The 15,136-nt window shown below is 43.4% G+C and overlaps 1 protein-coding gene across 3 annotated transcripts in view; it reads right to left on the bottom strand.

Moving 5' to 3' along the window:
* SMYD2 (SET and MYND domain containing 2) overlaps nt 1–15,136 on the bottom strand; it is a 50,447-nt gene that overhangs the window by 8,626 nt on the left and 26,685 nt on the right. For all 3 annotated transcript variants that reach the window (XM_033093053.1, XM_033093052.1, XM_033093054.1), the window contains exons 3-7: nt 12,445–12,555; nt 10,001–10,061; nt 9,165–9,289; nt 3,581–3,648; nt 911–1,013 (exon numbers count right to left, since the gene is read on the bottom strand). In XM_033093053.1, coding sequence (XP_032948944.1) covers nt 911–1,013; nt 3,581–3,648; nt 9,165–9,289; nt 10,001–10,061; nt 12,445–12,555 — 468 coding nt within the window. The remainder of the gene's footprint in view (nt 1–910; nt 1,014–3,580; nt 3,649–9,164; nt 9,290–10,000; nt 10,062–12,444; nt 12,556–15,136) is intronic.

The following is a 15,136-nucleotide window of genomic DNA, read 5'->3' on the forward strand; positions in this document are numbered from 1 at the left end:
CACACTGATTGTTGTATTTAAAATTTAAAATCCAGACATGTCCCTTAAAACAGCAGTGAAGATCATTAAACTGAAATCTAAAGTGTGTCATAAATCCTAACAATTTATTTTTTTATTATTTACTTAAGAACATATAGCCTACATCTAATGATTTGCTAGGCCAGCCTTTTCCGGGTAAGACGTCTCATAAGGTAGTCATGGAGTCACAGCTCAGGAAGGGAAAAGGGAACCAGTGAGCAGGTGACAGAACACCTGGTTTTCTCCAGGTCCCTAAGTTAAGGAGGGGAGCTGACGGTGCCTCTTGGCTACAGGCTGCCTCTATATGCCCATCTGTGTGTGCAATGGGCCATCTGAATTACGTTCCTAAAAAGGGAGCTCTCCGAAATTCAGATTTGGGATTGATACGACGCAAAGTGCTGATGTATCATTTGGAGTTGTAACTCCTTAGCCACTGCTGGGTTGCGTTTTTTCTTTTAGATAACAATGCTTTTGACGTTCTGGGGGGAAGAATGCCAAAATTCACTAATTAAAAAACAAACAAGCTCAAACGCCATTGTTTGGCAATTGGAATACTCAGACAACTAAAGAAAATCCAAAATTTCATTCTGGTTCTTTTGGCAGTCGCCTTCCCACATAAATCTCTATAAACCTTTGTGAGGAATTTAACTGGAATTTATCCTTTCCTATTTTGTCTTGGATGGAAATGGAGAGCACCAAATGGAAGCCAAAAGTGTGGGACTCCAAGCCACAGGTCATAAATCTGATCACGAACCTTGCAGGCCCTGGGGATGGATGCAGAGTAACTGCTGGAATCATTCACAGCCTGTCTCGTCCAGTGATTTTTCTCCACTGCTTTTCAAAACAGCTGCATGAAGTACACAGGCCCAGCCACTCGTGACCACGCACTCACCTCCTCTCCTAGGTTGATTTCCTGTACCGCTCTTACTTCTGCCAGGGTCCCCTTGTAGGTCACAATGACATTGGGGCAACAACTATGATTCATCAACGCAACACTGTTAATCAAAAGAGAAAACCCAATTTTCTCAATAAGGCAGACAGACCGTCTAGATAATCCGTGGCTGCTTACTTGCTACTTACTTACTGGAACTTGATCTTTGCAGGATATTAATGAAAAAATCAATAGCTGGACATCACATTCTAAGCGGTCCCTCTGCATGCATTTACAATCATATCTAACATCTTAAACTTTCACAATATTGAAAAGTGAAATCTGCCATTCAAAATAGTGACATCTATGCCAAAACCAAAAAAAAAAAAAAACACAAAAAACCCCACACAACAATAAAAATGGCAACAATAGCAAATCCCACAAAAATCCTTTCCCAACACCTACAGGGAACTGCTACTTACTATATACACTGTTCAAGACAAATGGTTGTCATATTCCAAGCCACTTTTTATATTAGTGGATTATTTCCAACATGTTTTCTTCAGATGCCGAGCAACTGCCACTGGGGGAGATGCCAGCTTCCTAAATGAGGGCTTGTGATCCCCTGAGAGTCCTGGAGAAGGCCCTCTGAGTCTCTCTGCACCTCAATTTCCTCATCTGGAAAATTGGGACACTACTGCTCCTGCTGCTCAGTGTCTGCTTTTCAGGGACGGAGAGGACAGAGAGATTCGCCTAAGCGAGGGGCTTTGAGCTTTCTGATTATATCAAGGTCAAAGTTCTGAGAACAGAAATTTCTAAACTACAGGGGAAAAATGCTTGATCTCTGAAAATGCTGCCTTTGAAATCACAATGCCGATATGATTTTAGCCCAAAGGAATTTTCCCCCAATTAAAACTGCCTGGAAACTGGGGCTCATCTGGGCACTCACATCCACATGTATCATTGCTCTGCTGGCCAGTGTCACTTGCCTGAACCCTCAGCGACCAAAACCCCTCTCCCATTTGCCCCCTCAAAAGCAAAGGAGTTGTGGGGCCTGACAAGGATGAACTGCCCAGGTTTGCTGAGTACAAGGGGGAGCAGCCCTCCTGCACTGCCCAGTTGCTAAAGGTCCGGGTGAAGTTTGTGGTTGGCCTTGAGCCTGGGACAGCAGGTAGCAACTTCCCTGTCTTGTCCTTGGGGAGGGTCACCGCCACCATGCATCACAGCCCCACAGCTTCCTGGCAAGTGGCACACAGGCAATCAGGCCCTAGGAAATCTGATCAACAAATGCACCAAAAGTGAAAAGCAGATTTCTAGAAACATCTTGTGGATGAAGTATTAAGTAATCCATTTCAAGACAGACACCTAGATTCTTTTTAGTGAAAGGGGGGGAAATTGACTAAGGCAAAAACAACCTACAGCAGCTCTTGGCATCATGATGTTCTTGGCAATCACTGAAAAGGGTGAAACTGCAGACAACACCACCCTTAACCTGCGTTTAGTCTTCACGATGCTGAGAGCAGAGACAGTCCCGAGTTTATTTCAGGTCTGAAGTTGTCAAGACCAGCCTTCTGAAGAGAGTCTAATGGCCTTTCTCTTTCTCTCCTTCCTTTTCCTAAGGGCAAACGTCCAAAAGAGCTTCTCCCCAAAACACTTCATTCCTCACTATTGGAATTCAAAGAACAGGTGACAAGACACCATTTTGGCCACAGGGACAGTATTATCATGTGAATAAACGTTTTGTTTCTGTGGTTCAGGACAGCCCGTGACAGCTGTGCAGGAGACCTGGATCTATGCAGATTCTTTCTCTTTCGGACCCGTATGATGCACAGAGCTGAGCAGCAACAGACAGATGCACCAGGGGAATCATACATCATCCATGCTAACGCGTGGGTGGTAAGGGTTTCCCGAAATTGCTTCCACCTAAAGCCAAAGACTCCTGTAGTAAATATGAAGCAACATCACTTTAGACAGAACTAATCTGCAGTGTGGATTAATTCAGACAGGGGGTGCAGGAAGGCTCCATCCGTAAAGCAAGGGCTTGATTTCAGGGGACGAGCATTTTGAGAGGACTCATTCCATCCAGCAGACAACCATAAAGCCACCGTGGCAATGCAAGAGAGTTGGAGCCATGAAGACGTACACTGGTCAACGGGCAGCCTTTCTCGAATGACTTGAGTATCCCTGAAGTCAAGTAAAATCCTCAAGTTCTTTGGAATTTCCCCCTAGTTTTAGCATATTCTCCCTCCAATCTGCTGTTTCTAAACCGATGTTTTTCAAAAACTACAGAAGGATAAGAAGCTCATATATTCTGTACATCAGCCTATGGCTAATTGTTGGTTGGCAATTAATGTTTCACTTTGAGTGGAAGAAGCCCTAAGATTTCCATAACCACAGATACAAAAGAAGTACATTTCTCAGCATGGCACACTACAAAATATCATTTAGTAAATGCTCTCTACCTAGCAGGACTTAACAAGTAACTATCCTCTCACTTACTACCGTTGGATCCTTAAATGTAGGGAAAATAGTCTGAAATCTGGCAGAACTAAAACATTATACTTAATTTGCTGGGAGTTTTGTGTCTGCCACATGCAGTCAGGTAGGTTATTTAAAAATTAAAAATAAATCAAGTTAGTGTTAAGTAAGTAAAAAAAGAAAAGAAAAGAAAAGAGGTCAAACTCAGCCTACTCAGGAAATATTGCTGATCCCAGATGAGAAAGTTCTTCATCTTCAATTGTGAAGCCATTACAGTTAACCTGCGGTGAGAAAGGGGGACAATGAAAGAAAAAAGAACCAGCTGAAGCTTCTGTCTGGATAGAAATCATTTCTGTAATTTTTGACCTTCAACAAATTAACAAGGAAGATATTCTGGTTTAGTGATTTTGAAACCTTTCTTTTGGCCTAGGTATCCTTCGTTCAGACAAAATTTACCCATCAGTCTCACGTATAGACAAATACAAAAGCAACAATGTCAGGCAGAAGCACCCTTAGCCTAGCCTACCTACCCACTTACGCTTCGTGGCCCAAAACGACACAGACCACAAAGGTCCAAGGACTAGAGATCGCATATGTGCCTGGGACTTAGCACAACTGGAGTCTGATCCTAGCTATACCACAGGTCTGTGGTATGATCTTGAACCCATCACTGAGTCCTTCTGTCCTTGATTTTCTCCCATTTGAAGTCCCTTAATCTCATACCTATCTCATAAGGTGAAATGTGAGGTGGTAAATAGGAAACCTCTCACACAGCGGATCTAACTGCTATCTATCCCCTTGAGAGGCAGAGGGGCCTGAAGCTAAGGAACTGAGTGAGACCTTCCTTTCATGTCTCCCCCAGATCAACCACTGGCCACTGCCTCATCCTTGAAAAGACGATGTTATACTGAAAAATACCAAGGGCAACTCTCACCATTCTGGAAGTTTAGCTTAGAGGTAGCAGGCTGAAACTCAGGAATATACATCCTCGACTTTATATTGTTCCATAAATTCATTCTTTTCACAGACATTCATTCATTGAGAACCGTTGTGTGCTGGGCACTGTGCATAGAAGGAAGAACAGGCACAACTCTGTGCCCTCAGGAACACCCAGTCTATTGGGAGACAGTTCGGTGGGTGTTTTCATTTGTATCTGAAGTTTCAGAGCTGGCAAGGGGACTCAGTCTCTTCTTTTGAGATGTTGAAGCTGAGGTCAGAGAGGAGCAGTGATTTGTCCAAAGTAAAGGCTGAGACCGCTGCTCTTCCCAAGCTGCTAGGAAGGCTGTCTGTGAGGCATGCCTGCCGAAGGATTTGACCCCGTGGTCTGGGACCACATCCTTCCACATCGGAGACACTGCACTGGTCTATTTCTGGTCAATGAATGTGCTTTTGAAAACTAGTCTATCCTGAGCACTTACTCTGGACCAGGCACTGTGCTAGGTGCTACATATTTACCCCCTCATCCGTCTGCAGCACTACTCTGGCATAACCCATTTTACAGATGTGGGAATTGAGGCTCAGAGAGGTCAAAGATTAAATAATGTGTTCAAGGAACATAAGTAATGAGTGGGAGAATAGGAGTCAGGATTCAAACTAGACATTCTGACGGCAAGGCTGTCAGAAACACAAAAGTGTTTCTTCAACCGATACGGATACCATGGTTCTTTGAAATTGTTCTGCTCCATGAATGTTAATGTGGCAATTTTACTTAAAATGAAAGGGTCAGTATCAAAGGCTTGGAAATCTCGGTACACAGAGAAGTAAAGACTATCTATGATGGGTTTGACTTACTGTTTTTCCAATTCAACATATTTGCAATCAGTATATACAATTTTTAACCTAAAAACAGGTTACTGCGCGTTAGTAGACAAATACATAGCCTATAAATCCTGAGATATTGGGCATTTCTGCTTAGAAGCTAGAGCATACTCTTTTTTTGTGTGCCAACTTCAAGTACCCTAAATAGGTACTTGTTCTGTCATCAGGACATTAACCAAATACCATGAACCAATGACCATCAGTCAACATTATTTAAGAGTTTAATTAGGGCTTTCATTCATTCAACAGAATTTACTGAGGCATGAACAATGTGTCCTGCAACTTACTAGGTACTGAGTGATCTATGTACAGCCTCAGACTGGATCTAGCATGCCTCGGCAGAGGCTGGTACCCACACGACGACAGCAAATGTTTACAGAATGAGTGAGAGAATTCAGCAACAATTTCCAAAGCTGATCCAGGGACAGACAGCTCCTGACTAACTCTGAGGGGTGGGAGACTTGCTCCTTTGTCTCTTTCTCTGCATGGAGCCCAACTGGGCCCATCTATGACTCCAAATCCCTTCAGGCTTGAATGTTCTAAGACCACTGGGCGCTTTGTTCCCTCTGCCCTCCTCTTACTGTGCAAGAGTGAGTGTTTCTTCATAAGCAGAGTCTCCAATCAGCATAAGTGTCATCCCTGTTCCTTTCTCGCAGGCAGTGATAGTGGTTAAGCCAAATTACACAGCAATTTGCCTGTCAGCTTTCCCTCCCTTCAGAAATATCCCTAGAGAAGAAAAGTGAACTTGCGTGTTAAGAAAGATGCATGGGCCATAGTCCTTTTTCTTCACGTCAAATCAGGCGTAAGTGCCTAGCTAAAGCCATTCTCATAATTAGCATTTAGACTAGATGTAGGCTGCACACCAAAAATACATTCCCTGACCATGCATATGCTCCCAGTGATTAAAATGCACCTCAGTGCTGTCGAAGGAATGCAGTCACCTCTGCTGCCAGCTGCTGCTGGGCCACAAGTTAACCCACAACACCGTCCCATGGACCAGACAGGATGGGGCTCAAAGCCTGTAGCATGGACACTGGAGCACAGCACGCAGCTGGGGACCCACAGGCGGGACGTGGGGCTGGAACAGCACTTGTCACTTGTACGTTAGAGTTTTCTTGCGGGATACGGAATGTTCTTTTTCAAATTTACATATAAAAAAAGATATAGGTGTGTGTGTGTGTGTGTACTTGCATGTACACACACAATCTCAGAATGGATATTAAGATTTGATAAATATAAAGTCTATAAAGGAATTATCTATAGTTATATATGTATGTGTATATATGTATATACTGTATTTCCCTGAAAATAAGACCTGGCCGGACAATCAGTTCTAATGGGTCTTTTGGAGCAAAAATTAATATAAGACCCGGTATTATATTACATTATATTACATTATATTATATTATATTATATTATATTATATTATATAAGACTCGATCTTATATTATAGTAAAATAAGACCGGGTCTTATATTAACTTTTGCTCCAAAAGACGCATTAGAGCTGATTGTCTGGCTAGGTCTTATTTTCGAGGAAACACGGTGTGTGTGTGTGTGTGTGTGTGTGTGTGTGTGTGTGTGTGTGTATAAATATATGTATATATACACACACACATATCTATATACACATACATACACACATATATATTAATACATATATATATACCAGGGGTGCCAAAAAAATGTATACAAGTGGACGCTTTGGTCAACGTTGCTCAAGCAGTAGTTCCCCGTAATCAGAAGTGTCTGGACGCTGATGGCAACCCCTCTGAGCAGCTCTTGTAATTGCAGAAGTCAAACGTGACTCGTGTTCATCTTTTGTTATCGGTATATATTGAGTATTACAATTTTAATATAGTTTTCCTTTCTTAAAATGTGTATAGTTTTTTGGCACCTTGTGTGTGTGTGTACACACATACACACACACGTATCTATCTCCTGGATTTTCTGAGTCGGTTCAAATTTCAAAGACTGAGTCATTTTCACCACAAATATACTTCTGCTTGTGAGATCATATTATGAAAATATGGTGCCACATCTACTACGTCAACACGGAGAAGTCCCCGCAGCACGCATTACTGACTTGGTGGAAAAGTTATCTTCTTTTCACAGCTGGAAGTGAAGAGACGATACCTTAAATTATGTCATCGCTCCTGCTTTCTCATATAACCATGACTCATCTAACTCAGAAAAAGAAGTCATGTATCTAGCTTTAAAAAAAAATGTAAGAGAAGTCAATTCCTCAACTTTCCAGTTACCGAAACCCAGTTTGAGGATGTTAGGAAAGTATGTTGTAAATCAGGATAATAGGAAAATCTGGAACGTTTTCATGACTATTACTTTAACACTCATAACTTGAAGCCATTTTTTCTTTTCTAAAGAACAGTTTTTTGTTTTCTTTCTGATTGTCAGTCACACAATAGAAATCTATTTATCAAGGAATTCATCAAACTGTTAATAGTCATTCTCTTGGGAGGTTCAAGTGGATTGGAGAAATGATGAAGACTCACTTCTTTCTTTATATGTATAATTTTTAAAGTGGAAGCATAATGGGTATTTTTTTTTATCTTTTTCTTCTTTTTAGTATTTTCTTAAGTTACACATGTTCATTGTAAAAAATCTAGAAAATCATCCAACAATAAAAGTAAAAATTTTCCACAACTCAGGAGATTACCATCCATGAACTTCTATTTAATCCTTTTTTATATATGCATGTATGTTTTCATATTATACACATTTTTTATCCTGCTTTTACGCTTACTGTTATATCATCATTTTCCATGTCTTTCTTTGAAATATAACATATTATATGCTATAACTTATTAATCAAACTCTTACCGGTGACCATTTATAATATTTCTTTCCTTTCTTTTTTTTTGGTTTTAAAGAGAACCCCACAATAAACTATTTGCATGTGTATCTCCATCCATAATCCCTGATCATTTCCTTAGGATAGATTCCTGGAAATGAAATTACTGGTCAAAGGGTACATAGGGGATGCTTATTTTGTTCTAAGACAACGTGTAAGTGTCTATCCAGGCTCTTTTATATACGAGCGTATCTAGAGACTGAAGGTTCTGGCAGGGGAATGTGGCTACTGGCACCCATGGAACGGAATTTCAGTATTTCTCTCTCTGGGAAGGTCACCTTCAACTACATGTTCAGCTTATAGGAGAAAATGCAAGTGTATTAGGGAAAGAAACCTGATCTAGCAAGTCGTGCCAGGGAGAGCCATCCTTGCAATAACAGGAAGCCTAAGGATGCCAGCTGCACCTTCTTCGCCTGTCATAACCGCGCCCCGGCCTGAGCCTTTCCCTCATAGCTGGTTTCCAGTTCTTTGATCACTTATAGGTTGCTCTTGTCTAGCAGCTCTCTAATTTTTTACTATGTCTGATTTTGGTAAATGTAGGCTTCTCTAAAGCAGATTTCATAGCAACTGTCAGGGAAGACTTCCTGCACCTAGACCCATGCCCTCATTGTGGTGACTGTCCTTCCTGGGGCCGTCAGAAAGGGCCACCCTCTCGGGGATATCTGTATTTGCCTGTGTTTTATCAACACAGTGTTGGTAGGAATAGAAAAAAACACTACTGTTGGAATGGAAGGTTTAAGAGAAGAAAAGTAAAATTTAATGGAGAAACTTCAAGTGGTCTTTTCTTTCCGAAGAGCTTCCAGTATGCCACAGACCTGGGGCACTGGCAACTCCTCTGTTTTCATAAACTCCTTCTGTGGCAAGAAGCAGAGGGAGGGCAAATTTCCTGTGCTCCACCCATCAACGAGGGCCAGCACAGAGAGGACCCCCCCCACCATCTGCTCAAGGTCACCTAGCAAGGCTATGCAAAACAGGGTCCAAGAACCTTGTCCTCAAGTAGATGCCATCATTCTGTTTCTGTTCATTCACCTTCACAGAGTGTGCGTGGGGGGGCGGGGGCTCCGGCAGGGAAAGGCTAGATGAAGTGTTGTCAGGTGCTGCGTTCTTACCTGTGCGAAGAGAGCTAACAGGCTCTCGTGGTCAGGAAATTCGAGGTGCTTGGAGTAAAAGTGATGGAGAGCAGAAACATCACTCTGAATCAAATTCTTCTTCTCATTGTCTAATTTATCCAGATCTGTGGATGAACAAACCATTATTCACCAGGTGGAAAACTCTGGATATCTAGCTACACCCTTTTCTTACTGTAAATGGCATGGAGGAGAGGGTAAAAAAAACATGTGGAGCCCCCAGAAAATGTTCTTCCTCATCCCTTGGTCTAACTGATAAACCCTAGCGGAAGAAAACCATGCTATTTCTTTCTTTGCTTCCTCTACAACTGGAAGTCACTCAGGACATGAAATGCCAACTGATCATTAGCGATGAGGTTAGGGATGAGTGGTGATGACTGACATAACTAGCCTCAATCCAGGCAAGGGCCCCCCCGCCCCGTTGGCTCTGGAATCTGTGTCATGGTCAAGAAACCGGACAGCCCCTGATTTAATGCCTTTCAGTAAGGACATCAGCTGTTTACAGGACTGCAATTCAGCAAAGATCCAAAAATATTCAGCATGCCAGTACAGCCAGCAGGAGATAGCTCGGGATGCAATAATTCATCCTGCAAGTTCCTACTTCCCCTTAATTATTTCCTAGTGATCCTGTCAACTCAGGGGTGGGGGAAAGTTATAGTCATTTTTCAAAACAGCACATAAGTCAAAATAAAAGCTAATAATTATAAAATCACCGGCAGTACTAAGAAGACAAACTATCGTTTCTTGTCTTCAATCCTGCCTCATCCACATTAAACAGGGAGCTAAAATACCTCCTAGCCGGTCACAGAAAGACTTACGTGATTCAAACTCCTTCACAGCTAACAATTTCTCTGAAGGTGTTCTCTCTGGGTGGCTTTTCTAGTAATTGGGGAAGAAATCACACAGATACAGGTTTTAACAACCAGGGCAGAATGGAGTGGGTTCATTTTTCCATCCACAAGAAGAAAAAGCAAATAATTCTCAATACAATAAAGAAAGCTATCCAAGTTGTCTGCCATTTGGGCTCTAAGAGTGTGTGCCCAACACCCAAAACCAAAGACGCCTTTGAAAAGCTTTTTTAAAATATCTGTAGCACAGCCCAATAATGCTATGCACACAGTAGGTTCAAAAATGCTTGTTATGGGAAAGAACAGTGGCTAGAAAACAACTTTTTAGGACCCTGACTTAAAAGGACCGAGTCGACGGATGAACCATCCTATTTATTATTTCTCCTTCTAAAAGGAACAAAATCCTACCCCCCATCCATTTTACACTTTCTTTAAGCATAGGCTAAAATGATCTCGGTGTTTCAAAAAGAACACTTCTGGTTGTATCCGTGAGCCCAGATTCACTTTAAACGTGTTGCTGGCTTTGTTCTAGACACCCCAAGAGGAGCTAACAATAGTAAACCCGCTAGGCTTTGAGAACATGAATAAACTTGGTGTTGACAAGAGTTCAAAAGCAGAGCTCAAGAGCTGGCCCTAGGCGTGTCTTTGTAATCTGGCTATTCAATTTGGGGATCCAGGTGGTCTAGCAGAGCGCTCGCACCTCCCTAGTTAACATGTTAAGCTTCCCCTTGGTAGTTGGGTAGCCTGTGTCCCTTAATCCTTTGCAAGCTACTAGAATACAAATGGTCTGTTTTTTTAATCATCAAGTCCTGCAGAGATGAAAAGGTGGCCAGGTAACTTTTCATTTAATAGACTATTAGTAGTAGTAGTAATTATAATAAAAGTTGAATGAAACTGGTCTAAACTCATCATGGCATTCAGACTACCCTCCTGGTGCCAAAACATTTCAATAGTCCTTTTTTGGGAGCAGAAGTCTTCCATTCACAGGATACATTTCTATAAGATTAGTCGCTCATTTTGCCTGGGAAAGCTTTTCATTCAGGAAAGTATACTAGCTTCTTGTGAATTCTTCCCCTGAACACTGTAAATAACATCACTGAGTGGGGGGAGAGCGGGGAGGGGAGGGGGGGAACCAGCAGACCGGTCACCCAATTGTCCCAGGGTGGTCCTTCACCCTGACACTCCTCCCTGTCTCATCGCTTCCTCCCACCCTGTCCTTCTGACCAAGTACTCTGCATGTCTTCAAAGATAATTGTAAGGAACCAAAAGTCAGCCTCCTTCTGAGTTCTAGGTCTCGCTCCACAGGCAGTCCTTTGAATGCCTTCAGTTACCCTGAGCTGGTGCAGTGCCATTTCCACAAGCACCTGACCCAAGCTGAACATAACGGAACAGTGAGCTCAGAGTTTGGAAATGTGCTGCTTCTGTTTACAGCGGCCCAGGATCCCAACTTAGCCTGGGGACAGGTATGTGCTAATGGTTACGATCACATTTGGCTGAGCCAAAAAAAAAAAAAGGAAAGAAAGAAATATTTCCAAGGTGGGGTGGTATAAAGACGAGGTGGATGAAATTTCAGCTTTAGAAGATTTACGGTGCAGAGCCTTTGCCACCAACTTATTATTAGCAAGCACCTCCGTACACATATGCCCCCTAATCTCCACGCAGCCTGTTTCATTGTGTCACATGAACAAATCCTGTGGTGCTTCCCTCCCCTCTTTTTAGTTTGCTCCTTTGGAGATCAGGCGCCCCACACGCAATCTCTACAGACGGAGCAAACAAGGGCAGAACAGCCGGTCCCCGCATCACTTTTGGAGGAAACTGCTGATGGTTATCACGTTCCCACCAGGGGCATGTCTTTCTTTCCTTCTTCTTCCTTTTATCCTCTTCCCCTTGCCTCAGTTTCTACTTTTCCATTCCTCTTTCTCTACCCCTTTGCACATGGCTTCCTGGCTGTTCCATCCCCTTCCTTGCCCGCAGAAAGGAGACAGGAAGAGCAGAACACTGGATGGGACCGGAGTGTGGGGTGCACGCTCTCTGTCAGAAAGGAAAGAGGGAAAATCTCAAAGCTTTGCAAGCCAGTCTGGTTCCCCAGGACGTGCTAATTATTTTCAGTCAGGTGTACTTGCCTTGAAAGGCCGTATTTTTCTATGTAATCCTGTCTCATAAAGAGCTCAGAATTTAACAGCTGTGGTTATGTTCTTGACCTGGGGTAAGTGACATCCTAGTTGCACAGGGCAAGTGACAAACCCGCTCACACCTGCAGTGCCGTTCCCACTCCCATCCATATGGATGTGACGGGAAACGGAGTCCAAGAATGATTAACAAGAGCCGATCACCATAGGTCAGTTACTCATCTTTCTGACCTTTAAGAAAAAAAATAAAATAAAATGCCCTTGAACATTATCCCATTTCCTCACCTGTTTGGCCAGAATCCTTGCAGTGAGCCTTACAGTCTCTGAGGGATTCCAGTTTTCCCCAAAAACAACCATGGCAGAACATTCCAGCTTGTGCATGGGCCAATCTTCTTTCTGGGAAGGTTAAAAAAAAACGTATTACACACACACATACTGGAATAAAGTTTGAGAAGAGAGGATGCAATAAGTCCTCCTAGCTAAGGTCAAGTGAAATATGTTTCCTTTTGGAAAACATGACAACGCTCACAAAAGCGAGAGACAAAAACATCCTTTAAGATATATCTGATTGTATAACCTTGACTCGGGCCTGGCCAAGGTCGTCAGGATGAGAAAATCCGCTTTGTGTTTTTTCATCAAGCATCTCATGTCTTTCCGCAGCCCTTCATTATTCCAGAAGACACATCTACCTTTCCATGATCTGTGGAAGTTGTCAAATCACAGGAGTGAGCGATTTGGGTCTTAGCCATTGATTTGGCTCTGCTCCCTGACAGTTCTGTTCTGGCTCTGTTCTCACGTCAGGGCACATACCTGGTGGTTGATGTGCACAGCAGCTAGTCCCCTTTTATAGGTGACAAAAACAAAACACAAATGAGGGCTTTGTCCAGGGCCCTCAGAGAGTCTGGCGAGAGCACCTATTGGGAATACTTAGGAATACAGCCTTCTTAAAGATTCATTGGATAAAACAGGAAAACCGTCTTTCTTTCCATGCCAAGTCTTGAAGCTTTTATGCCCCAGGTGGAGGGCGGAGATACGGGCTCACTACTAGAAAGGTGGAGGTGCCATCAACTGAGACGGGAACCGATGAGGGAAAAGGGCACGACGGTGCTGTGGAGACCACGGAAGAAGGTATTATGAGGAGTGGGAAGCAAGTGACTGTGACAGCGCTGGTGACAGGGTTAGTGTGGGATGACTGAGAACGGATTGGACACCCTGGAGGTCATCGCTGACCGATAAAATCCAGGAGTGGTGGCATGATGGGGATGACAGGCTGCTGGCAGTGGACTCGAGAGAGTGGAAGGAGACAGGAAAACTGGGAGAAGTGGGGTAAAGGCTTAGAGGGATGAAGGTTAGCGAGGGAAGCATGTTTCAGTTGAGAAGCACGTTTGTATACTGATGAGTGTCTTCAGACACTCTCTTCCTCACAATGGAATTGGGGACTGTCTTGTTCTTTCCTCAGCCTTTCCTTCTCAAAAAATGGCAATTCTATTCTTTCAGCTGCTGGGGCCACAAACCTTGCTGCCTCTCTCTCCCTCACACTCCACATTCAACTCTGTCAAACCCATCATCTCTGTCTTCAGAATAGGTCTAGATTCTGATCACTTCACACCACCCTCAGCCTTCCACCGACCGTGTTGCCGCCCTGACACCTCTGGCCGCCCTGCCTTAGACCTGGATGCCTGCTTCTGCCCCTGACCGCCACCAACTGTGACCAATAGAGCCGCCAGAGCCATCAATCTTGTGAAACAAAACTCAGGGCATGACATTTCTCAGCTCAAAAGCTTCTAATGGCTTCCCATCTCAGAGCAAAAGGCAACGTCTTAGATGACCTCTGAGGCCACACACAACGGAAGTCACCCCCCGCCCCTCAGCCACACTCTCTCCTGGTTGTTCCTTGAACACACCAAGCACATACATGCTGCATTTCCTGGCTAGCACCCTCTTCCCCTAGATATCCATATCGCCCCCTCCCTCACTCCTCCAGGTCTCTGCTCCAGTGTCACCTTTTCAAGATAACTGCCATGAATACCCTATCAGCACTCTCCCCTTCACGCCCGTTTCCTTGCTTTATGTTTCTTCTCAGTACCTCTCACCACCTAATATAGTACATACTTATTAGTTTTTTGGTTTAGTATCTGTCTTCCCCCATTAAAATCAAGGAACTTAGTCTGTTTTGTTCACACCCGTAACCCCGGGACCTAGAACAGTGCCTGACATTCACCAGGCACTCAGTAAAGTTCCTCAGGCAATGAAGATGTCTCCCTGCCCCCTTCCCTCCACCACCATCCCAACAAGGAAGGACACAGTGTCACTTAATGATTTAATTCAGCATGTGGCACAGACCCTTGGCTCAAGTTCTGTGCCAAGATGTTCTGCAGAGTTAAATAACACTGTGCCAAATATAACTGAGAGCAGGTAGAGAAAGAAATGACAAGATATGCACAAGGGAGAAGAGGATCTGCTTTTAGCCACGGCCTAAAATAAGAGCATAGAGAGGAGGCAAAGAGGAAGGAGCAGGTAGGTCCAGCTCTCTGCAGGCAAACCAACTCCCTCCCCAGATGCAAACCAAAAAGGGACAGACAAAGAGGGCTTCCTGCCTTGGGATATGGAGGGCAGTGGGGACCACCAGCTGGGGACAGATGGATAATTAACAACTACGGAAGAGAGGCCACTGTGACACCAGGAACTCAAAGAACAGGCCTTTGCAGGGCCTTTAAGACGTTGGCTTTCTGAATTGTTGGTGGTGTCTTTGTGTTTAATGACAATGAGCTTGTGGAAGAAAGAAGTTTAATATTAACATTTCTTAATATGATTTCTTTATTATGTATTAAGAGAATTAAGTTATTAATATAGTTAATACAAAATGAATGTGACTATAAATAACACACAATGTTGACATTTATTGATGTAAACGTCCTCAAAGGGAAGGGGTGCTAACAAGAAGCAACGCTCTGCGAGGAGAGCAGAGAAGCTGTCC

The sequence above is a fragment of the Rhinolophus ferrumequinum genome, chromosome 22, assembly GCF_004115265.2.
Source record: "Rhinolophus ferrumequinum isolate MPI-CBG mRhiFer1 chromosome 22, mRhiFer1_v1.p, whole genome shotgun sequence".
NCBI classification, from domain to species: Eukaryota; Metazoa; Chordata; class Mammalia; order Chiroptera; family Rhinolophidae; genus Rhinolophus; species Rhinolophus ferrumequinum.